Source organism: Streptopelia decaocto (assembly GCF_964273445.1).
Source record: "Streptopelia decaocto genome assembly, chromosome: 4".
NCBI classification, from domain to species: domain Eukaryota; kingdom Metazoa; phylum Chordata; class Aves; order Columbiformes; family Columbidae; genus Streptopelia; species Streptopelia decaocto.
The window spans coordinates 76,807,463-76,830,380 of NC_138658.1; the positions used below are offsets into that span (position 1 = coordinate 76,807,463).

General features: G+C 55.6%; 1 protein-coding gene across 1 annotated transcript; it reads right to left on the reverse strand.

Annotated features, from left to right (window-relative positions):
- Window positions 1–812: 812 nt before the first annotated feature.
- LOC309438855 (homeobox protein EMX1-like) lies at window positions 813–9,622 on the reverse strand (the record flags this gene model as incomplete). Its single annotated transcript, XM_082050776.1, has 3 exons — window positions 813–980; window positions 6,597–6,781; window positions 9,262–9,622. The coding sequence occupies 3 exons, from the start codon at window positions 9,620–9,622 to the stop codon at window positions 813–815; spliced, it is 714 nt and encodes a 237-aa protein (XP_081906902.1).
- Window positions 9,623–22,918: the final 13,296 nt, after the last annotated feature.

The following is a 22,918-nucleotide window of genomic DNA, read 5'->3' on the forward strand; positions in this document are numbered from 1 at the left end:
GCCGCTCCCCGCCATTCAATTCCCGGCGCAGGTGTGAAGCTGTCACATACCTGTCATACCTGCGGCCGCCCCCTTCCTCACCCATCCTCATCCTCATCCCACCTGGCCCCAGCCCTCCCCAGTGCCCCCCAGTCCCCGTCCCCACAAGGCCACTGGTGTCCTGCGGTGGCGGAGGGGACCGTCCCCTTGTCCCCCCCACCCCAGCCACCTCCACCAATGCAACCAGACACGCTGCCAGCGCATTTTGCTTTTCTGTTGTTTTTATTACCACGCAGTAACACACGCTACAGCTGCTGAGTGACTACCTACGACAGGGAACGCACGCACACGGGCACCAAATAAAAGAATAAATTAAAATAAAACTGTGTAAATTAAAAAAAAAAAACAAAAAAACACAAAGAGAAAAGGAGGAGGCCAAACGATGGAGATCAAACAAACCAAAAAATAGAGCGAAAAATAAAAAGGAAGATGAAGAAGGGGTTGGGTACATTGAGCTTCTAGGTAGGACGTTTGGATTGGATGTCGCAGCCGACGGACGGTCCCAGCGCGGAGGAGGATGCGCGGTCACGTCCCGGGGCCGCGGGCGCCCTGCTGCCTCCTCTTCCTCGGCTCGGCGGCGGGAGCTTCCCCAAAAGCAGCTCCGAGGGTGCCCCGGGTGACGGGGGGGACGGGGCGCGGGTCACCCCGGAGGAAAAGCAGCGGGCGGTGGCTTCGGCGACGTCCCTAGAGTTCGTTTGGTGATGCCACCTGTGTCCCCCCAGCCTCCCCCGGGTTCCTCTCCATGGCGGCTGCACCAGGAGCCTGTCCCTGCCTTAGTCGTTGGAGGTGACGTCGATGTCTTCTCCGCTCGACTGCTTGGTGGCGAGACGCCATCGGTTGATGTGGTGGGAACCTTTCTTCTTCTGATCCGAGTCGGGTCCTTCCTCCTCCAGCTTCTGCCGTTTGTATTTCGTCCTCCTGTTCTGGAACCAAACTTTCACCTGGGGGGGTAGAGGGAGAGATCAGCGCTGGGGCGTCCCGGTGATGGACAGTGCTGCAACCAGGCAGCGAGCTCAGTGTTCCTTGGAGATGAGCAAAAAAAGATGTCCCTGTGCCCCCTGTGCTCCCACGGCCGCCCTATCCTGCCTCAGTTTCCCTTGTGTCTGCAGCAAGGGGACAAACGTGGTGCCGCTGCACATCCCAGCCTTGCTGAACCCCAAGAGGGGTGAAGGACACCCAGTCCCACCTCAGCCACAGGGTCCACAGGCACATGGGACCCTCCTTCCAGCACCACGACCCCGGTGCCCGTCACCCCGGTGTCTGGTGACGAGCACGGTGCGGCGGGAGCAGCTGAACCCAACAGCCCCGTGGGATGACATGCAGAGCTGTCCCCACAGCTCCAGCCAGGACCCAGCGCCAGGGTGGCATCGTGGGCCGGACTCTGTAAAACCAGGTAGCTAATTATAGATAGATTATAATTACAATTATAATTAATTTACCTCAGTGATGTGTCAGGAAACCTTTTCCACCATGATGGTGGCCGAACGCTGTCCCAGGAGCCTGGCGACGCAACGGGGTCTCCATCGGTGGGGATGACACCCTCCTCTGCCCAAGCATCGCCCTCCCACCCCGCACCCCCCGCTGGCAGCGCCGGGGCCCGTGGGGCTGGACACGGCAGCACGGACACGGTGGTGGGTTTGGGGTGCTCAGAGCACCCATGTGGTTGGGGGCGGGGGGGGTGCTGTGGGCACCCATGCGGCTGGGGATGCAGGGTGCTGCAGCTGAGGATCACTGAACCGTTTTGGTTGGAAAAGCCCCTCAAGATCATCGAGTCCAACCGTTCCCCCAGCCCAGTCCCTGCCCCATGTCCTGAGAACCTCCTGTCCGTCTGTCCAACCCTCCAGGGATGGTGACTCCAGCACTGCCCTGGGCAGCCTGTTCAATGCCCCACAGCCCTTTGGGGAAGAAATTGTTCCCACATCCAACCTCACCCTCCCCTGGGCAACTTGAGGCCGTTTCCTCTGCTCCTGGCGCTTGTTCCTGGGGAGCAGAGCCCGACCCCCTCCGTACTACAGGATACTGCAGGCAGCAGTGCAGATGCTGCAAGCAGAGGTGGGGATGCTGCAGTGAGGGATGCAGGATGCTGCAGTGAGGGATGCAGGATGCTGCAGGCAGCAGTGTAGATGCTGCAGTGAGGGATGCAGGATGCTGCAGTGAGGGATGCAGGATGCTGCAGTGAGGGATGCAGGATGCTGCAGGCAGTGGTGCGGTGCTGCAGTGAGGGATGCAGGATGCTGCAGTGAGGGATGCAGGCTGCTGCAGGCAGCGGTGCGGTGCTGCCCGCTCTCCCAGGCCCGCAGGACACTAGGTGCCGCTGCTCGGCTGCCGCTGCCAGCCCGACACGGGCCAGGCTGAAGCATTTACCTGCTTGCAGGTGACGCAGCGCCCGCAGCCCCTCCAGCACCTCATCCCCCAGGACTGTCACCCCCTGTCCCTTCTTCTCCTTCAGCATTAATTGCAGGCAGTGCTTTCCACTCTGGAGCCTTTCGCAGCGAGGCGAAGGCCGGTGTTCACACCTCGCTGCATCCCCCGCGTGAGCAAAACCCTCTCAGGGTGCTGCAAGAAGCAGGACGAGCCCTTGACTTTAAAGCATGCTTGGTCTATTGAAGCAGCTGCTTTATGGCACCGGGATATAATATAACCCCCCCGCCCTGGACTCAACCCATTTGCTTTCCTAGCTTTGGGGCATTTCTGGAACAATACTGAGCTGGTGCCTTTCATTCAAGGACTGCAAAGCACTTTGCAAACTTTAATTAAAGCTCTCGGCCCTCTGGGAGCAGGGAAGTTGCCTTATCCTTGAATTATCGAAGGGGAAACTAAGGCATAAAGCAATTAAGATGCTTGAGTGAGGCTCTTGTGGAAATCTGGGGTGGGTGTGAAGCAGCTCTGGTGTGTAAATCCTTTGCTCCCCAGCTCGGTGAAAACGGCCGGGGACGGGATGAGGCTCCCGGCGCTTCCCGACTCTCTCCTGCGGGAATGAGGATGATTCCAGGCGGGATGGGTGCCCTGACACCTCCGATCCCGTATCCCTCGCTCCAACAGACCAGAAGCTGTGATGAGAGAAGTGTGAGAACCTCACAGTGGGACATGGGGGGATAAGCTGCCCCCTACGAGCCTCATCCTGACTCTAGGAGTAATTGGTTTAAACCCCCAAGCTCGGGGGTTTTATCCCTTCCCAAACCCCCGCGCCATTAACTGTTGTCACGCCGGGTGTTTGCGCATCCGACTGCTGCGATGCTCCCGGGGTCCCTGCGCAGCCCTCCAGTGTCACCAGCGTCCCTGTGGGATGGGGACGGTCCCTGCACGGCTCCGGCATCCCGGTGCTGCCTCTGGACACAGCTCCCATCCACCGCACCCTCCGGGCCGTCACATCCCCCTGCTAATCACGCTCTGCTTTGGGACCCAGAGAATCAGCTCTGACCGAAAGGTGACATTGCCATCACCACGCTGGGGACAATTTAAATCCAGTGGCTTCGTGTGCAGCTCCCCTGGACACGGACCCAAACGCTGCCGAAGGCTGAGAGCACAAAGACGAGTCTGGCCGGTGACCGAGAGGTACCAGCTCCACCATCTGGGACAGACATGGTGACACCCGGGCTGTCACCCCAATGTGCCACCCCCTCCAAGGGCAGCGGAGCTCCCCAGGCACCCTCACCCTGCAGTCCCAGCCGGGACTTTTCTTCTAAAAAACACCCCAGAACTTTTAAGAGATTGTTTTTGGGGATGGTCCTCAGCTGGGGACCACTGCCTGTCCCTGCATGCACGACACTGGGAGGAGATGTTCAGATTTATGGTGCCCACATCATCACCCCAAAACCGGGAGGGGATGCTCAGATTTACAGTGCACACATCATCAACCCAAAGCTGGGAGGGGATGCTCAGATTTATGGTGCCCACATCATCACCCCAAAGCTGGGAGGGGATGCTCAGATTTACAGTGCACACATCATCACCCCAAAGCCAGGAGGGAATGCTCAGATTTATGGTGCCCACATCATCACCCCAAAGCTGGGAGGGGATGCTCAGATTTACAATGACCCCATGATAGCCCCAGAGCCATGAGGGGATGCTCAGATTTATGCTGCCCCCACGATCACCCCAAAACCCACTGGCAGGATCCGGGGTGAGGCCTTTGCTTTGGGGGTGCAGATTTGAGCCCCCCAGAGTGGTTTGCACACCGTGCTGGGGGGGAGAGGCTCTGCTGGGCTGCATCGTGCAAAACTAACTCAGGGAAGTTATTTCCCAGCCCAGCGCGCTCCCCGGGGAGGTGAAGGTGACCCAATGCCACCCGTGATGGGCACAGTGTTGTACCCCCAGCTCCTCCCCGCCCCACGCGTCCCACCCCACGACACCCCGATCATCACGCTCCTTGTGCCACCAGCTCACACACACCATATGTCCCTATGTCTCCTCTTGCACAAGCCACCCCAGAGCCCTCCAGCCTCATCCCATTCTCCAACACTCGCGTTTGCTTCGGGACCTTGCGCTGCTGCTGGATTTTGTCCCATTCCCTTTTTAAATGTTTTTGGTGGTGTTGCATGGGCCTGTCTCATCCCAGACTTGGTAGGAGAAAGGATGGGAAGGGGTTAAACACGTCCGCCCTTCCCCACCCCATATCCCAAGGCATTTCCTGATGCTGGGCAGGTACCTGTCCCCTTTGCGCCTTCCCCCAGGGCTGCTCCAGGTGTTGCTCCCCGGCTGGGGGACCCCGAGAAACAGCAAAACTCCCTTTTCCAGGGGAAAAAAGCAGCTGGGAAACCGGGGCAGGCAGAGCCGTAACCGGCAGCGCCTTCTCGGAGCAGCTAAACCCACTGGAGATAATAGAACACACCGCCCGTGGGTTTGGCCGTGGGGCTGGGTATCTGCAGGGGGCAAAATGCGGCTGTGTCACCCGGTGTCACACAAAGGATGCGTGTCACCGAGGAGTTTTCCACGGGAGGGTTGTAAGATATGGATTAATAATAATAATTATTATTATTATTATTAATCATCATCATCATCATCTGCCTGCTTTGGGCCCAGCCACCAGCCAGACCGCCGCTCCCTCCCCGCCAGCGCCGGCACTTTGATCCCCATCCCATGTCCCTCTGTACACGGGGGTTATTTCCCTCCAGATAATTAAAATAAGGTATTTTTTTAAAAGAAAGATTATTTCAAGTAATAATCTTATAAAATAATAATAAAATAATAATTTACAATAATAATTGACTCGCTGGCCCCAAGCCTGACGCTCTTTTCCCCGCGAACGCTTCTGCCCGTGACCCACGCTCAGGTGCCGAATTACCCTGCGCCGAGCTTTCCAAAACCACAGAAATACCACCCTACAAAATAAACACCACTGCATACAAATATATATATATACATATTGCCTCTCTCTCTTTCTAATCTCCACCCTGATTTAGGGAGGGATGCCTCCACTTTTTCCCCAATAAACTGCATTATTGCGTTTAGGCTCGGGGCAACGCTGCAAAATGCGAGGGCGGGTTGAGCTCCCCCTCGGGCATCCCGCAGCCGCCTTTTCCGCCCGGACAAGTTGCTGTTTGTTCTTTGACCTTTTGGTTGCTTTTCATGTTTTGTTTTGTTTTTCCTTTTACCATCATTTTGAGCCCCGAGAGGTGACGGAAGCAGCGGGGACACGGACCACAGTGCCGGCTCCTGCCGGGCCCTCCAAGCCGGGAGGTCGGGACGGCATCAGCACCACAACACAAACAGCCTCTGGATTTTTGGGGCATCGTCCCCGATATCCACACCGGCGCCTTCCCGCCGGCCCCATTACAGTGACATTTTCCTCCCATTAAATTCTATCTTGCAAGGAGGTTTTCCTTACCGAGGCGGGTAACCGGGATCACCCACAGCTCCAGCTTAATTTTCCAATTGAATTAAAGGATAGAAAATAAATTATTCCAGAGAATAGGCCAAACTACCTACCCAGAATTTGGAGAAAACTTTCTCCATCGATTCAGTTGCTGAATATTATGGGTGAACCTTTGGGAACAGCTGCTCACCAGGACACCGACCTCGGACACACACACGGATGCTCAGCCCTGACTCCTGTGTTCCCCCAGCACCGTTTGCTTTTCCATTTCCCTTCATCCCTCCAATTCTCTCATATCTAAACGCCTGTGAAATGTCTCCACTAAAAATCAGAAAGTTGCAGCCGAAACCAGTGCCAGCATCGCACCCATCCTGACCTTCGGGCCCCACGGTGTTTGTGTCCAACACCGAAGCACAACTGGGGAAGGGTCTCATGCTGCTGCTCCTTTTTTAACTGCATTTTTAAAACTCTCAGGGAAAACACCCCAAACAAGCAAGAAATAACACGGGAAAACCGCTCCGGAGAGCGGCACGACGCAGACCTCAAGCTGGCTGATTGTAATGACCAAACGCTACGGAAAAATAAATACCCCATATACTAAAATATCACCGATCCGCACAGTTCGGCCCCGATTTCCACGCAGGATTCCTGGCCAAACGCAGCTGGGATTTATGCAAAGCGCAGCGGGGTCGGTGCCGTCGCCGGTGCTGAGCTGGACGGACGGACGGACAGACGGCCGTACCTGGGTCTCGGAGAGGCTGAGGCTGCTGGCCAGCTGCTTGCGCTCGGCGCCCACCACGTAGTGGTTCTTCTCGAAGGCCCGTTCCAGGCGCAGGAGCTGCGATGGCGAGAAGGCCGTGCGGATGCGCTTGGGCTTGCGGGCGAAGGGGCCGTGCAGGAGGAGGCTCTCCTGGGACACCTCGCTCCCTGCGGACACGCAACGGGGTCAGCGGGTGGCACCTCCCGGCCCTCCCAAACCTGCGGTTCCCCTCGGTGGGACTGGGGGGGTGTGGGGGAGAGCGGGGAGGGGAGATAAGGGGTGTTGGGGGGCCCTGGGAACCTTCCCTGAGCCAAAATTGCAGAGAGAGAGAAGAGAGAGAAGAGAGAGAAGAGAGAGAAGAGAGAGAAGAGAGAGAAGAGAGAGAAGAGAGAGAAGAGAGAGAAGAGAGAGAAGAGAGAGAAGAGAGAGAAGAGAGAGAAGAGAGAAGAGAGAGAAGAGAGAAGAGAGAGAAGAGAGAAGAGAGAGAAGAGAGAAGAGAGAGAAGAGAGAAGAGAGAAGAGAGAAGAGAGAAGAGAGAAGAGAGAAGAGAGAAGAAGGAAAGGAAAAAGGGAAAGAAGAGGGAGAGAGAGAGAGAAAGAGAGAGAAAGGAAGGAAGAAAGAAGAGAAAAAGAAAGAAGAGAAAGAAGAGAAAGAAGAGAAAGAAGAGAAAAGAGAAGAGAAAGAAGAGAAAAGAGAAGAGAAAGAAGAGAAAGAAGAGAAAAGAGAAGAGAAGAGAAAGAAGAGAAAGAAGAGAAAAGAGAAGAGAAGAGAAGAGAAGAGAAGAGAAGAGAAGAGAAGAGAAGAGAAGAGAAGAGAAGAGAAGAGAAGAGAAGAGAAGAGAAGAGAAGAGAAGAGAAGAGAAGAGAAAGAAGAGAAAGAAGAGAAAGAAGAGAAAGAAGAGAAAGAAGAGAAAGAAGAGAAAGAAGAGAAAGAAGAGAAAGAAAGAGTATAGACAGGAAGAAGGAAAGTATAGATAGGAAGAGGAGGAAGAGGAAAGAAAGAAGGGGAAGGCAGAGAAAAAAAACAGAGGGAGAACAAGAAGATTAAAGAGAGAAGAAAGAGAGAGAGTGTAAGAAAGTGAGATAAAAAGACAGAAAGGGAGAAGTGAGAAAGGAAAAATAAGGGAAAGACCAGAAGGAAATTAAAGAGAGAAAGAGAGAAGGAAAGAGAGAAGGAAAGAGAGCAAGAAAATGTGAAAGGGAGAAGGAAAGAGAAAAGGAAAGCGGGAAATTATTAAAAAAAAAAAAAAAAAAAGAAGTAAAGCAAGAGGGGAAGAAGAGATCAAAGAAAGATAAAGAAAATGCACTAAGGAAAGGTAGAGAGAAACGACGGAAAGCAAAAAATAATAAATAGAGAAAGAAGAGGCAAGAAAGCGAGAGGGCCCGGCGGGCCGGGGGCAGGGCCGGGCAGCAGGTGGAGGGGCCGGGGCCGCTCCGGGACGGGCCGGTCGGGGCGCAGCGGGTTCCGGGGCCCCCGGGCGCCGCCGCCAGCGGCCGCGATCCCCGGTCCGTGCCGAGCAGATAAACCTGATCGGGACCCCGGGGGCACGGCGGCGGGGACAGCGAGGGGACAGGGAGAAAAAGGAAAGGAAAGGAAAGGAAAGGAAAGGAAAGGAAAGGAAAGGAAAGGAAAGGAAAGGAAAGGAAAGGAAAGGAAAGGAAAGGAAAGGAAAGGAAAGGAAAGGAAAGGAAAGGAAAGGAAAGGAAAGGAAAGGAAAGGAAAGGAAAGGAAAGGAAAGGAAAGGAACAAAGATAAAAGAAACGGACACAAGTCGGGAAAAAAATAAGAGAGAAGAAGAAAAAGGAGAGAAAAGGAAGAGAGAGAAGAGAAAAGAGAGAAGAGAGAAGAGAGAAGAGAGAAGAGAGAAGAGAGAAGAGAGAAGAGAGAAGAGAGAAGAGAGAAGAGAGAAGAGAGAAGAGAGAAGAGAGAAGAGAGAAGAGAGAAGAGAAGAGAAAAGAGAAACTAAAGAGAAGGAATAAAGAGAAAAGCAATAAAAACAAACAAAATCTCGCTGCGCAGCCGAGATCCCTCGCAATCTTTCCCTTCGTTCCCGAGAAATCCCGGCTCCGGCAGCCGCGGGGCCGCGCAGGGAAGCGGCAGCGCCGGGACCGTCCCCGGGAGCCCCGCGGTGCCCGCCCGGGACCCCGCTCCGAACCCCCCGCCCCAGGGCACCGGCTCTGCCCGGACACCGCACCGGCCGTGCAAATGCACCCAGCGTGCAAATGCAACGAGTTTGCAAATGCACCGAGCTCTCAGCGTGCAAATGCACCCAGCGTGCAAATGCAACGAGCTCCGGGTGCGTAACTGCACCCGAGCACCGGGTCTGCGAATGCACCGAGTGCGCGAATGCACCGTGTGCGAATGCACCGAGCACCGAGCGTGTAACCGCACCGAGCTCCGGGTGTGCAAACGCATCCGTACCGGGGGTACAAACGCACTCCGGCACCGCTGTGTAAACGCACAGAGCCCCGGCGTGTGAACACACTCGGCACCGGGGTGCAAACGCACTCGGCACCGGGGTGCAAACGCCCGGAGCACCGGCTGTGCGTGCGGGCACCGCAGCAACAGGTTTTTCCCTCCGGTTCCCTCTCGGCCTCCCCGGTTTAACGGGTGGCGTCCCCCGCTCTCTCCGCGCCCCGTTTCTCACCTTGGAAGCGGTGCCCGAAGAAACGGTTCCGCAGCACCCAGGGGTAGAAGTTGAGCGGGTCGCGGTGTTGCGGCCCGAAGAAGGAATGGGGGTGCGGTAACGCCGACCCCCCCAGTTGATGGGGCCCGACGGGCAGCGCCGGGTGCCCCACGGCTTCGGGGAAGACGAGCTCGGCGCTGCCGTAGAGGGCCCGGCCGGCGGCAGCGCCCTGGAAGCCGGGGGCGAAGGCGGCGTCGGCGGCGGCGGGGCCGGGGTAGGCGAGGGCGGCGGGACGCGGGGGGGGCTCCTCGGGGCCGAGGTGGGTGTCTTTGCCCACCAGAGACTCGATGGTGAAGCAGCGTTTCGCAGACGGTTGGAACATGGTTTGAGCCGGGAGGGGAGATGGGGAGGGGAAGGGGAGGGGGGGGGGGGGGTCGGAGCGGGGCTGTTCCTCCGGGTGCGTGTGTGTAAAGAAACCTTCCCCCCCCCCCCAACCCCCTCCCCAATCCCCCCCCGCTCCGGGCAGCGCACACGGACAGACACACGGACACACACCCGCCCCGCCGCCCACCCGCGGGCGCCCACGCACCCGCACACCCCGGGCAGCCGGTACAAATACGGCCGGTACCTGGCGGGGCCCCGGAGGAGGGAGGGGGCGGCCTCACCTGCTCGGGCCCGGGCAGGGTCGGGGGCCGGGCGGGCAGGGGGAGGCAGGGGCGGGCAGGGGAGGCACAGGAGGCAGGGGGAGGCAGAGAGCGCCCGAAAAACTGGACTGGAGCCGCTCCCGCGGCCGCGCCGAGAAGTTGTGGGAGAGGGGCTCCGGCTGCGGGGCTTTTCTTTTCCTTCTTCTTTAAAAAAAAATAAAAAAACGTCCTTTAAAAATCGCCTTTTTCTTTTTTCTTTTTTTTTTTATTTACTTCCCCTTTCTTTTTATTTATTTATTTTTTCTTTCGTTTTTCGTTCCTTTTAAAAAAATATATTTCCGTCCTTTCCCTTTCATTTCCCTTTCATTTCCTTTTCATTTCCTTTCCATTTCCCCTTTCCTTTCCATTTCCCCTTTCCTTTCCATTTCCCCTTCCCTTCCCTTCCCTTCCCTTCCCTTCCCTTCCCTTCCCTTCCCTTCCCTTCCCTTCCCTTCCCTTCCCTTCCCTTCCCTTCCCTTCCCTTCCCTTCCCTTCCCTTCCCTTCCCTTCCCCTTTCCTCTGTATTTGTATTTTAAACCCCTCGCAGCCGCTGTTTGTAACTCTGCGGCTCCGGGAGCTCCGGCCGGGCGGGAGGGATGGAGGGGGGGTGAAGTGAAATCGCCCTCCCCGCCTCCCGCGCAAACTCCGCTCCCCTCCGCGTCCCCCCCGCTCCAAAGACAGGACCTTCCCCCCCACCCCGGACAAAAGGCCGCTCTTCCCACGGGGCCGATCCTGCGCTGGGAATAATAATAATAATAATAATAAAATAATAAATCCCGTATAACTCGCGATTTGGGGTGTTTTTCGGCAGCTCGGGGGGATGCGCGGGCGCGCAGCCGCTGCGCGGGCCGGTCCCGAGTTCACTCCGCAGTTTGGCTCTGCTCGGAGTTTTGCCGCTCCGCGGAGGCGGGGGGGCCAACCCTCCCCTCCCCTCCCGCACAAAAGGGGTTGAAAGTCTATTTTCCACTTGGCTGCATTGAAATACTCCGCGCAGGGCACCCGCGGATCCTTCCCCCCGAGCGCTGCTGCGCGGCCGCGGCCTTTCCGCGGACCCGCTCCCGCAAGAACCCGCGGGGAAGAAACGAGGAGAGGCGGGGGGGAAGCATAAAAACCATGAAATCCCGCAGAAATCAACGCCTATGAATGGAGAGCGTGGCCAGAGCCCTTTTATTTTCAGTTTTTCTTCCCGAAAGTGAGCCAGGAAAAAAATGATCTGCGTTTTAAATATATATATTTATGTAAAAAATTGCAATAAGGTGGCGGGGAGGGCACCGGGACGCCCCCGCGAAGGGATGGGGAAGGGGAAGAGGAAAAAGGGGAAGGGGAAAAGCAGGAGGAAAAAAGGAACGGGAAGGGGGCTGCGGGGCCAGCGCTCGGCTCACCCGCGGGAGCTCTGCCCGGCTCCGGGCCGCTTGTAGAATGTCATTCGAGTCCATTTAATTCAATTTTTACATTTCATTTCGTTTTTTGCTCGCTGTTTCCTTCGCTCCCCGGGGGTGCGGAACCTCCGCCCCTGGCAGCGGGGGGGGGCAGAGCCGCGGAGCGCTGCGCGGGGCCGCGATTTCGTTTCCTGCGGATTTCGCCGCTTTTCAGCATCTTCTGCGGGGTGGGGGGGTTGAATAAATACAGATAAGAAGGCGGGCGGGCGCTGGTGCTCACCGCGAAAATCCCGCCGGCAGCATCTCCCCTCCGCGCCCCATCTCTGCGGGAATATTTTTTGGGGGGGAGCTGCTTTGGTTTAAGGGATAAATCCTAAATTTTCCCTATTGCAAAATTCTAAACGTTGAAGTGATTTATTTTTCCCTATGTCCCCCGGTGGTTTTCAGTCCCGACTCGGTGTCCCAGGCTCCCCGATGCTCCTGGGAAGCTGCTGCACTGAAACCAGGAGCGAACCCCAAATTTATCCTTTATGTTTCTTTTCCCTCTTTCCGTTCCCAGGCCTGATCCCACCTCCAGGATAATTCAAGCAGGATTTTTATCCCCCACGGGAATAACCCACGGACCCCTCCAGGCCTTGTTCTGGCTCCTGGAGCTTATTCAAGGGAAAACTTTATCCCCCACAGCCCCGGGAGGAGGAGATGGGGAACAACCTGCCTTCCCGCTGCATTGCTGGCCGGGAGCAGCTCTGCGTGGAGGAGAAGGACATTTGCCTTTATTTTTAACGAAAAAGCCGCTGAACGTGGCAGGCAGGGGGTGCAGCACCGGGATTAGGGGGTACTGGTGGGGAAAAGGGGGGTCTGCTGCCCGTTAAAATGGAATGGTGAGGATATTCCGAGGAGCAAAACGAAAGAGGAATAAAGGAGAGGGTGAAGGGAACAGGACAGGCACCAAAATCTCGCTTTGGGGTTGGGGGGAGAGGGTGAGTTCCAGGGATGGGTGGATGGACAGTGGCATCGATCTGCACCTCCCATCGTTTGCCTGCCTGCACCCCAACCCCTGCCTGCACCCCAATCCCTGCCTCTTAACACAAATCTCTTCCTACATCCCAATCCCTGTCTCTGGAGACAAATCACTGCCTGCACCCAAATCTCTGCCTCTGCACCCCAGTCCCTGCCTGCACCCAAATCCCTGCCTCTGGATACAAATCCCTGCCTGCACCCCAGTCCCTGACTGCACCCCAATCCCTGCCTGAACCCCAGTCCCTGCCTCTTAACACAGATCTCTGCCTACATCCCAATCCCTGTCTCTGGAGACAAATCCCTGCCTGCACCCAAATCTCTGCCCGTACCCAAATGTCTGCCTCTTCACCCCAGTCCCTGCCTGCACCCAAATCCCTGCCACTGGATACAAATCCCTGCATGCACCCCAGTCCCTGCCTGCACCCCAATCCCTGCCTGAACCCCAGTCCCTGCCTCTTAACATAAATCTCTGCCTACATCTCAATCCTGCCTCTGGATACAAATCCCTGCCTGCACCCAAATCTCTGCCTGCACCCCAATCCCTGCCCACACCCCTCCTGCCTCCGCAGGCTCTGCCGGGGCCGGATCCAGCACGCTGCCGGCAGGTGCCGTCCCTTCCATCGGTTCCTCGTTAATCTGTAACACATCAACCTCCAGCATCAAAGGGCAGAAATGTGGAAAATCAAGCCCTGAGCCCCCGGAGCGTGGCCACGGGCGCAGTTTTGCCGGGATGTTAAAAGTTGACCAGACTTCAAAGTGGTGGACTATTTCCTCCCAACCTCTCCCACCTGCTCTTCCCATGGACACAGTGCCTTGTCCTGCCCGGATTTCTTCTTGGCATCCTTCAAATGTGGCCCCGAAGTGAAGAATGGAGGAATTGCGCTGTATTTTGGGTTGGGGGCCTGAGGAGGCTTGGAGCTTGCCCATCCCCCGCTACTTCTTTGCTTCTATTTTATTATTTTTTTTTAATTTAATTTGGTTCAGGGTTATTCTGAGTTGGAATAAACTGTCCCTGCACAACCCAGTGGGCATCAGCAGGTTATTCGTCTCACTTCCCTCAGCCTCCCTTTTTTAAGGTGGTTTTGTCAACTGGTTCATCATTGGTGAGTGCCTGGAATGATGGATGGATGGGTGGATGGATGGATGGATGGATGGGTGGATGGGTGGATGGATGGATGAAGATGACATGGGAATGGTGGTAGATACATTGACAGGGATGGATGGGTGATAGCTTCAGTCTATGGAGTCAGGTTGATACCGAGAGAGGATCCCACCACCAAGCCAGCCAGATCACGTAGCTATGGGCTGGCAGAGGTCAGTCCAGCAAGAGAAGGTGCTGTTTGGTCCTCACCCACCTATGCAAAGGTCACGCTGGCTTTTCCAGGGGGTTTGCATCCACCCTCACCTCTCTGGCATGGCCTGACCGCTATGTTGGTACAGAAATGCTGCACAGATGTGAGCACTGGTGCCATGGGTCCTGGTGGGCTTCCAATATACTCCAGCGTGGGAGATCTTGAAGTTCCATTCAGTGTGGACACAGCTGTGGCTTCGGTGGCTACAGCCACGTGTCGTGAATGGGAATTTTGCACTTGCAAAGCAAACAGGATTTTGCACCCAGCTCCTTGGAGACACTGAACCCCCAGCTCCTGAAAGGATCATCTCCAAACCTTGAAACATCTTGAGATGATCACGCAGGTGCCCGTAGGCCTGATAAAGCCTTTCAGAGAGCTGTGACACCTCGGATGTTGGTGGCAAAGCCCATCCTGCTGCTGAGGTTCCACCCACAGCAGGGACAGAGATTGCTCCGGTCATTTCTACTCAACAATGTGGTCCCACAGGACCACAGTTTTGGGGAAAATCATTGCAACTCATTAGTTGAAAGTGATGTGCAGAGGTTGGGCACTTGGGGACCTTTCCCCTGACCTTGTGCCTGACCTTGGGGTCTCCATGTCCCCTGTTTGCCTATGGATTGAATTGGGTGATGAGCCAGTTCACCCATGCTGGGGTCCAGAGAGCGGTGCTGACCCACGTAGGCTTTCGGGCAGCACCCACAGCTCCACGCTCTTCCCCAGGGGTGACAGTGCTGCTGGGGTTCTGGGGGGTCCCTAAGTCCTTCCCCATAAATCATGTAATAGTTTGGGCTGAAGGGACCTTCAGATCTCCCCCAGTGCCCCCCCTGCCATGACAGGGACATCTTCACCAGCTCAGGTTGCTCAGAGCCCCGTCCAGCCTGGCCTGGGATGTCTCAGGGATGGTTCAGCCACCACCTCTCTGGCCAACCTGGGCCAGGCTCTCACCACCCTCAGGGCCAACAATTTCTCCCCCATGTCCAGCCTGAGTGCTAGAAATGCGTTTTTTTGACATTTCGACACAAAGTTTCGACACAGGAAATTCCTCTTCCAGCCCAGGGAGGGTTCGGGTGCTCCCTCGGGTGGCACCGGAGCGTGACCCCCGCGTCGGACTTTTCCCTTCTTTGCTCCGGCAGCTGAGAAAGCAAGATCCCCTGCAAGATTGCACCAGTGCAAGGCAAAAAACCCACGGGGAGACGGGGAATCCCCGCTCGGATGCTGGGAGAGTCCCCCCCAAACCCCGTGGGGACAAGGCAGGGTTATTTTAGGAGAGATCGATGGATTTGGCTCCCGCTCACCTCCTCAACGTACCGTTAAATGGCATCGAGATGGTGTAGCAGCCACTTACATATGTTGCTTATAGACGCCAAACTTATTAACACAATAAAACTGCTGCTCAGAAGCTTTCCTGCCTCTTTTCCCGCGCCGAGAGCAGCGCTGTTGGCTCACCTAGCTGCCTCGTATAGAAACACCCGGGGTTGCTTCTCATATGGCACCCAGGAAAATAAATACATGAATCAGCCAGGGTCCCCCTTCCAGCGTTTCCAGAACAGGGAGCTGGGGACACCTTGGAGGGCTCAAAGCCCATTCTGGGGTGCTGGTGGTCTCTGAATCAATGAATTTTCCTCCTGTTTTACTTCAAAAGTGGTCGGAGGGGGACCCTGCGTGAGTCAGCTATTTATTTTCCCCGGTGCCATATGAAAGGCAACCCCGTGTGTTTCCATACGAGGCAGCTAGGTGCTTCCAACACTGCCATTCTCCAGCAGAAAAATAGGCAGGAAAGCTTCTTAGCAGCAGTTTTATTGTGTTATTAAGTTTGGCGTCTATAAGCAACATATGTAAATGACTGATATACTGTCTTGATGCCATTTAACATTATGTTGCGGAGGTGAGCGGGAGCCAAGTCTGCAGCATTTCAACTAATACGTGAGGAGCTGCCAATTCTGGTGGGGTTTTTTTCTTCCTTTTTTTTTTTTTTAATTTTAATTTAAACAATTAGCAATCTACCCGCGCCAAAATAATGACTCGGACCTTTCCGTCTCCATTAGCGCTTCTTGGAAAATGGGTAAATATTGTGTTTGTTTAGCCCAGGCTCAGCTCAGCTTCCTGGTGCTGGGATGTACATCCCGGATCACTGGGTGTCCCGGTCCCTATTGCTGCCGATGGGGAGAGGGGTCGGCATGGAAATTGCGGAGCTGATGCCAAACGCAGCCGTAGCCCTTGGTAGTGAAGGTGCCAATGTCTCCACGTTTCCCCCTTCCCAAAAAAAAAGAGAAAGACAAGCGGAAAAAAAAAAATTAAATATAAAATTCAATGAGTTTCTTCCTCTCGCAAGTAATTTTCAGTTAATTTATGTTGAATCAATGGTTCCTTGCAGTCATATGGATGGCAGGCTCCCAGCCATTATTAGTGTAAACAGATTTGTGAGCAGTATATTTAGCTGTTCCATATTGCTTTTAGGAAATGTGCACATTTCCGTGGTGTATACTTAGAGAGGGCCATACCCTGCCACCGCTCCGCAGGTGGGGACGGGGCCGTGCGCGGGCACCCGTGCGCCCAGCCTCCTCTTCCTCGCCCCAGAGGAAACCTGAGCTGGGCAGGGGGGTCGGGGGCCCTTCCAGGGGACCGTCAGCTCCTGAATTGAGTCCCCACGGCCACGGTCACTGTGTCACCCAGGGACCACATCAGGATGCAGGTGGCATGTCCACCCATCCACAGTGGGATGTAGGTGGCGCATCCACACAGGGACAATGCTGGGATGCAGGTGACACATCCAGCCATCCATGCCAGGACACAGGTCGCACATCCACACAGGGACCATGTCGGGATGCAGGTGACATGTTCACCCATCCACAGTCAGATGCAGGTTGCACATCCACACAGGGACCACATCAGGATGCAGGTGGCATGTCTACCTGTTCACAGTGGGATGTATGTGGCGCATCCACACAGGGACAATGCTGGGATGCAGTTGACACATCCAACCATCCATGCCAGGACACAGGTGGCACATCCACACAGGGACCACGTCGGGATGCAGGTGACACATCCACCCATCCACAGTGGGATGCAGGTGGCACATCCAGCCATTCGCACTGGGATGCAGGTGACACAACCAACAATCCGCACCAGGGTGCAGGTGACATATTCACTCAGGGACCACACTGGGATGCAGGTGACACTTCACCCATCCACACTTAGAGGCAGGTGACATGTCCACCCATCCACGCTGGGATGCAGGTGGTGTATCCAGCCAGGGACTGTGCCATGATGCAGGTGACACATCCACCCATGCACACTGGGATGCAAGTAACACGTCCACTCAGGGAACATGCTGGGATGCAGGTGGCACATCTACCCATCCATGCCAGGACACAGGCTGCACATCCACCCAGGGACCATGTCAGGATGCAGGTGACATGTCCATCCATCCATAACAGGATGCAAGTGACACATCCAACCATCTGCACTAGGATGCAGGTGACATGTCCACCCAGAGACCATGCAGGTGACATGTCCACCCATCCACACCAGGATGCAGGTGGCACATCCACGCAGGGACCAGTCCGGGATGCAGGTGACACATCCACCCAGGTACTGCGCTGGGATGCAGGTGGTACATTGACGCATCCATGCAGGATGCAGGTGGCACATCCACCCAGGGACCACATCAGGATGCAGGTGACACATCCACCCATCCATGCTGGGATGCAGGTGGTGCATCCACCCAGGGACCACACTGGGATGCAGGTGACAATATCCACTTATCCACATTGGCATGCAGGTGGCACATCCACCCATTCACACCAGGTTGCAGGTGATGCATCCACAGCCACACTGGGATGCAGGTGACACATCCACCATCCACACTGGGATACAGGTGACACATTCACCATTCACGCCAGGATGCATGTGACACATTCACCAGCCACACTGGGATGCAGGTGACACATTCACCATTCACTCCAGGATGCAGGTGCCACATCCACCAGCCACACTGGGATGCAGGTGACACATTCACCAGCCACACTGGGATGCAGGTGACACATTCACCATTCACTCCAGGATGCAGGTGCCACATCCACCAGCCACACTGGGATGCAGGTGACACATCCACCATCCACTCCGGGCTGCAGGTGACACATCCACCAGCCATGTCGTGTGTATGTGGTGCACTGGCCTTGTCCCTGCACACTGGCCTTGTCCCTGCCACGTGGGGATGGATCTGTCCCCCTCTCCTGAGCAGCTGTTTTACAAAGTTGTGGTCCTGCGGAGAAGTGCTGATCGCCATAGGGTTTGGGGCCAAAATGCAAAACGTGCTAAAAAAGCAACTCCCAGATTTCAAGAGAACAGGTGTAAAAGGCCCCCAGCTCCCGCAGGACGGATCCTGGGTCCTCACGCTGCTCCCCTTTTCTGTGCTCCCCAGAAGGCAGCAGGATCAGGCCATTCCCTATGTGCACACTTCACCAAAATAACCCAAAAACACCGAATCCAGAACGCGCTCCTGGTTCACACGTGTGATGGCACCGAGTGTGGGTGCACGCCCCTTCGCCAAGGAGTCGGGGCAGGATACGTCCCAGGGGCAGCTTTTGCTATTTCAATTTTTCGTGCCCAGAAATAGTGAGCGAGCTGGCCCGGACGGTGCGGAGCATCGCTGAGCATCGCTGAGCGTCGCTGAGCATCGCCGAGCATCACCGAGCATTGCCGAGCATCGCCAGCCGCGGCGTCAAAGGCTTTTGGGCAATGTCTCACCATGGCTACCCGGGCCACGGAGAAGTATTTTGGCTCCGGGGGGAGGGTGCCGGCCCCTTTCACGGCGGAGAAAGCCCTGACATCAGGGCTCTGTTGCTGGATGTCACCGTCTCCCCTCCCGCCAGCGTGAAAAATCAATTAGGAAGAATTAGCGACGTGTCAACGGGGAGAATTACGGGCCCCATCCTGCATATCGCTACCAGGAGGAGGTGACCATGTGTCACCACCCCCTCGGCTGTCCCCACCACCATGACGAGCCCAAAACCACGATGCCCCAAGACCCGAATGTGGGTTGGGGTGCTGATTTCCAGCCTGGGCGCCCCCCTGCCTCAGTTTCCCCATCATTTCCCGCAGTATTGCCAGCTGGGGGTGTCGGATCCGTGTCCCCCATGGGAGCCCATCCCCGTGGCTCCAGGCCTGGAAGCACAACTTGCACTGTGTCACCGCTTTTCTCTTCCCTCCTCTTTCTGCATGTGCATGTATATATATAAATAATAAGAAAAAAAATTCCCAAACTCTGATTAAAATCCCCCTTTTTTTATTCACCTGCCCATCTTTCCTCTGTCTCCATCTCCCATTCTATCCAAACTCATAATTAATCGCTCAAGGCAAAAGTAATGAATGTTAATTGGCCATCTGTACAAAGACTAATTAAAATCTACCATGCTGGGGATTAAAACATACCTATAGCAACTGCCTGAATTGAGAATGAGACAGAGGAGAGATTGAGAAAACAGCTGAAAGGCTTGTGCGGAACGCAGCCTGGCTTAGGTGTGAGATGAGCTGCGACTCCGAGATCTGAGCCGCTTTATTATTAAATTAGAAAAAAAAGAGGGGCGGGGAGGGGGGCGAAAATCTTCTGAGAGAGCCGGGAGGTGTTTTAATGGGAAAAAAGGCCGCGGGAGATTTCAAAGGCAGAACGAGCCCCTTTGGACCCCAACATTTTGGGTTTCTCCCCGCAGCGAGGAAATGTTTCAGGGTGTTTTCAGCTTGTTTTAGGGTTTCTGGATGTGTAGAAAACGCACCGGGCACTGGGAAAGCTGCTGAGTCGAGGGGGGAAAGAAGCATCGCCTACATTGGAAGAATCAGGGATGGATCGAGGGCATCGCTGCCGGTTGGGATCCAGTGCTGGGATCCACATCCCATTCAGCATCGCACCCACGGCCACCCCGCGCCCTTCTTTGTCCTAAATCCTCGGCTTTTCAGGCCTCTTTGTTGCGGGGAGGGTTTAGGAGCTGGACAAATAGCGCAAAACGAATAAGCCAGCGCTAATTATTCATGGGTTTGTTCCTCCTCCTCATTGCAGCCCCTGTGCAAACACCCCTGGATCCCCCCTGCACTTCACATCAGGGGCCAACGCGGGTTCTGGATTGTCCCACCCAGCCCAGGTGTCCCCTGCAGCGCTGGTGACACGGCTGGAGGCGGCAGGAGGTGCCGCGGGGTGATGGGGACCCAGGGAGATGTTGGCTGTAGGGTGACAAGGGGACAGACCCTCTCTGCAAACGGGTCCCCCAGGCTCTGGGCAGCTCTGGCACATGCAGAATGTCTGGGGTTTTTTTTCTTAAAATTAAAAATACAAAATGAAATTTAGTTAAAATGAAAATTAAAGCAAAGAAGCGCTTTTCCCTTCAGCCAAAACTGGGGGTGCGTTTCTTCTCAAAACCACCAACCTGTGCGTTTCTTCTCAAAACCACCAACCTGTGGCTCCACCGCCTTGTGTCCCTGAGCAGCATGAAGCCGTCCCCATCTATCCCATGTCCCAGCTCCAACGCCACCAAACAACCTATTTCTTTTAACCTCAGACCGCCAGTTTTTCCTGCCGAGAGCAGCCGACTGTATCCCTGCGATGCCAGGGACCGCAGAGCATCCTTCCCGGCAGCTTTTTGGGGTTCCCAGTGGGAGGTGACGGGGACGCGGGGGAGACGTTGGGTATCCCGGTGGCGCTGATGCTTTGCAGCCGCGTGGGAAGCACCGGGCTGGGCTCTGCTCTTGTTTTCTCAGATTCGGCTTGTTTACTCCCAACACGAGTGACCGCCGTGGCCCTATTATGGGAGCGGCTGACAGCTCGGCTGACAAGTGCGCTCGCGGCAGGAATGTGAATGCGGCTCCCGGCCTCGCCGCGCTGCCTCGGTGGCGGTTTGTGCCGGCGGTGACACGGGCAGGGCGAGGTGACGGGACATCCCCAGCAAAGGGGATGCTCTGGATGTCCCCTGGGATCCCACACGGTGCTGGGAGAGGTGGGTGCAGTGTGGAGCTGGAGGGTTGAACAGAGAGAGATGAGGTTCTCAGGACATGGGGCAGTGCCAGGGGTGGGGGAACGCTTGGACTCAATGATCTTGAGGGTCTCTTCCAGCCAAAATTATTCTATGATTTTGTAGTTTGTTTGGCCTTTCTGGTCTAGAGCCCAGTGCTGAGCATCTGACAGAGCCCCCCAGTATCCTGCTGGGAAAGACAGGGATCTGCTGGGATTATTCAGTGCTTGGGCAAGGGCTGAGCCACCAGCACAGGAGGGTTTGAGGGCTGGAGCACAAGTGTGATGGGAGCGGCTGAGGGACCTGGGGGGTTCAGCTGGAGAACAGGAGCTGAGGGGAGACCTTCTGATCTCTGAACTGCCTGAAAGGAGCTTGGAGCCAGGGGGGGTCGGGCTCTGCTCCCCAGGAACAAGCGCCAGGAGCAGAGGAAACGGCCTCAAGTTGCGCCAGGGGAGGTTGAGGTTGGATCTGGGACCAATTTCTTCCCCAAAGGGCTGTGGGGCATTGGAACAGGCTGCCCAGGGCAGTGCTGGAGTCACCATCCCTGGAGGGCTGGACAGACGGACATGAGGTTCTCAGGACATGGGGCAGTGCCAGGGCTGGGTTATGGTTGGACTCCATGATCTTGAGGGGCTTTTCCCACCCGAATGATTCTGTGATCCTGTGATGCACTGCAGAGGTGGCTCAGGACGGGCTGTGCAGCAGGAGGATGGATGTGCTGATCTGAACCGGGAGCTCTGCTGAAGGAAAGGGCGCAGGAAGGAGCCGGTGTCAGGACCAGCAGCGTCCCCGAGTCCCAAAAGAACCAGGGAGCGCCCTGGCCCCAGCGTGCCCCGGCTCAGCTCTCCATATTCAGGGAAGGAGGTTTGAAACGCACCCAGCTGCATCCCATATGGGCCAGTGCCAAACAGGACAAAGTCTGGCTTTGGGTGCTGCATAAAAAAACAGGGAAAACTCTTTTTTTCTTTCCATTTCTAGCAGCTCTTTCCCACCAGGGTGGAGGTGGCTGTTGGTCTGCAAGACCTGGTTTGATTGCCAGGGAATTCGGTGGGTGCGGGACATCACTGGGAGTGATGCCGAAGCTGGGGATCTGGTGCTAGTCCCAGCTTAGTGAGTCCAGCTGCTCTACCTGCACCGGATAAAGAAGGTTTAATTAATCACAGATCATTTCTGCAATGTACCCCCATTAACCTCCATAGCAGACTAAATAATAACTCATTAAAGGCATTTGAAGCTCACAGGAACAGGACAGTTTACCAGCAAACCCACTGCTCTTTGACTCTAAACTGGGTTAATCTCTCATCTCTTCTCCTTGGACCAATGAGTCCCTCGTTACACATTAAATGGCAGCTCCAGGGGACATGGCCAGTCTGGAGCTGGTCCTTCTTGCTTAATGCTGAAGCCACCAAAACCAGGGGACAACAGAGAGGGGAGAAGAATAAAAGCAGGTCAAGAGGCTGAGAGTGAGGAATGGGAAGAGGACACACGAGCAAGCGTTCAGTCTTGGGCAGAAGCATCAGTGAGAACCGGTGCCAGCTCAGCAGAGAGATATTTGTTCTTCTAACTCTCTGGAGCTGGGGGAACATCCACCAAATCCCAAGAAAACCCTTCAAAGCTCCTGACTCGTCACGTAGAGAGGTGGGAGGTTTGAGACGTCTCCGTGGGCATCACTGGGGCGCCTGTGCCCATGGGACGGGGGTCCCCGCGTGGGAAACGTTGGCACCACCAGACCTTTGTCCCTCCCTGGGAGCATCTTTGCTGGAGGAACAGACCATTTACCTTTGGCCTCATGGCTGTTTGTGAACAAGCAGCTCTCTGGGCACTCGGTGTCCCGGCCGAAAAGCCCGTGCTCAGCATTTCTAGGCACCCGATGGAAAAATAAAAGTCTTCTTCTTCCCTTCTGCTGCGAAAGCTTTAATAAGGGGCAGTGGGACCTGGCTGCAGCCGCTTGTCTTGCTGAGCCGGGGGCAGCCCAGGTCAGCGGCTGAGATTTGGGGGGTCATTGGGGGTACGTCGGTTTTAATTTGGGAGGCTTTGGGGGGGATTTAGGAAGCTCAGCCTCACTGCTGTCCTGGGGACCTGGTCACATATGTGGAAATAAAACCCCAGCAGTGGCTTTGACTCCTTTCATAACCCAGTTGCACCAGTTGCACCATAGGGACAAAGGGGGCAGTGTCTCCCCCAGCATGGAGAGGGGCTGGGGAGGGACCCCAGGGCTTTCGGCAGCACTTTAATGGGGATCT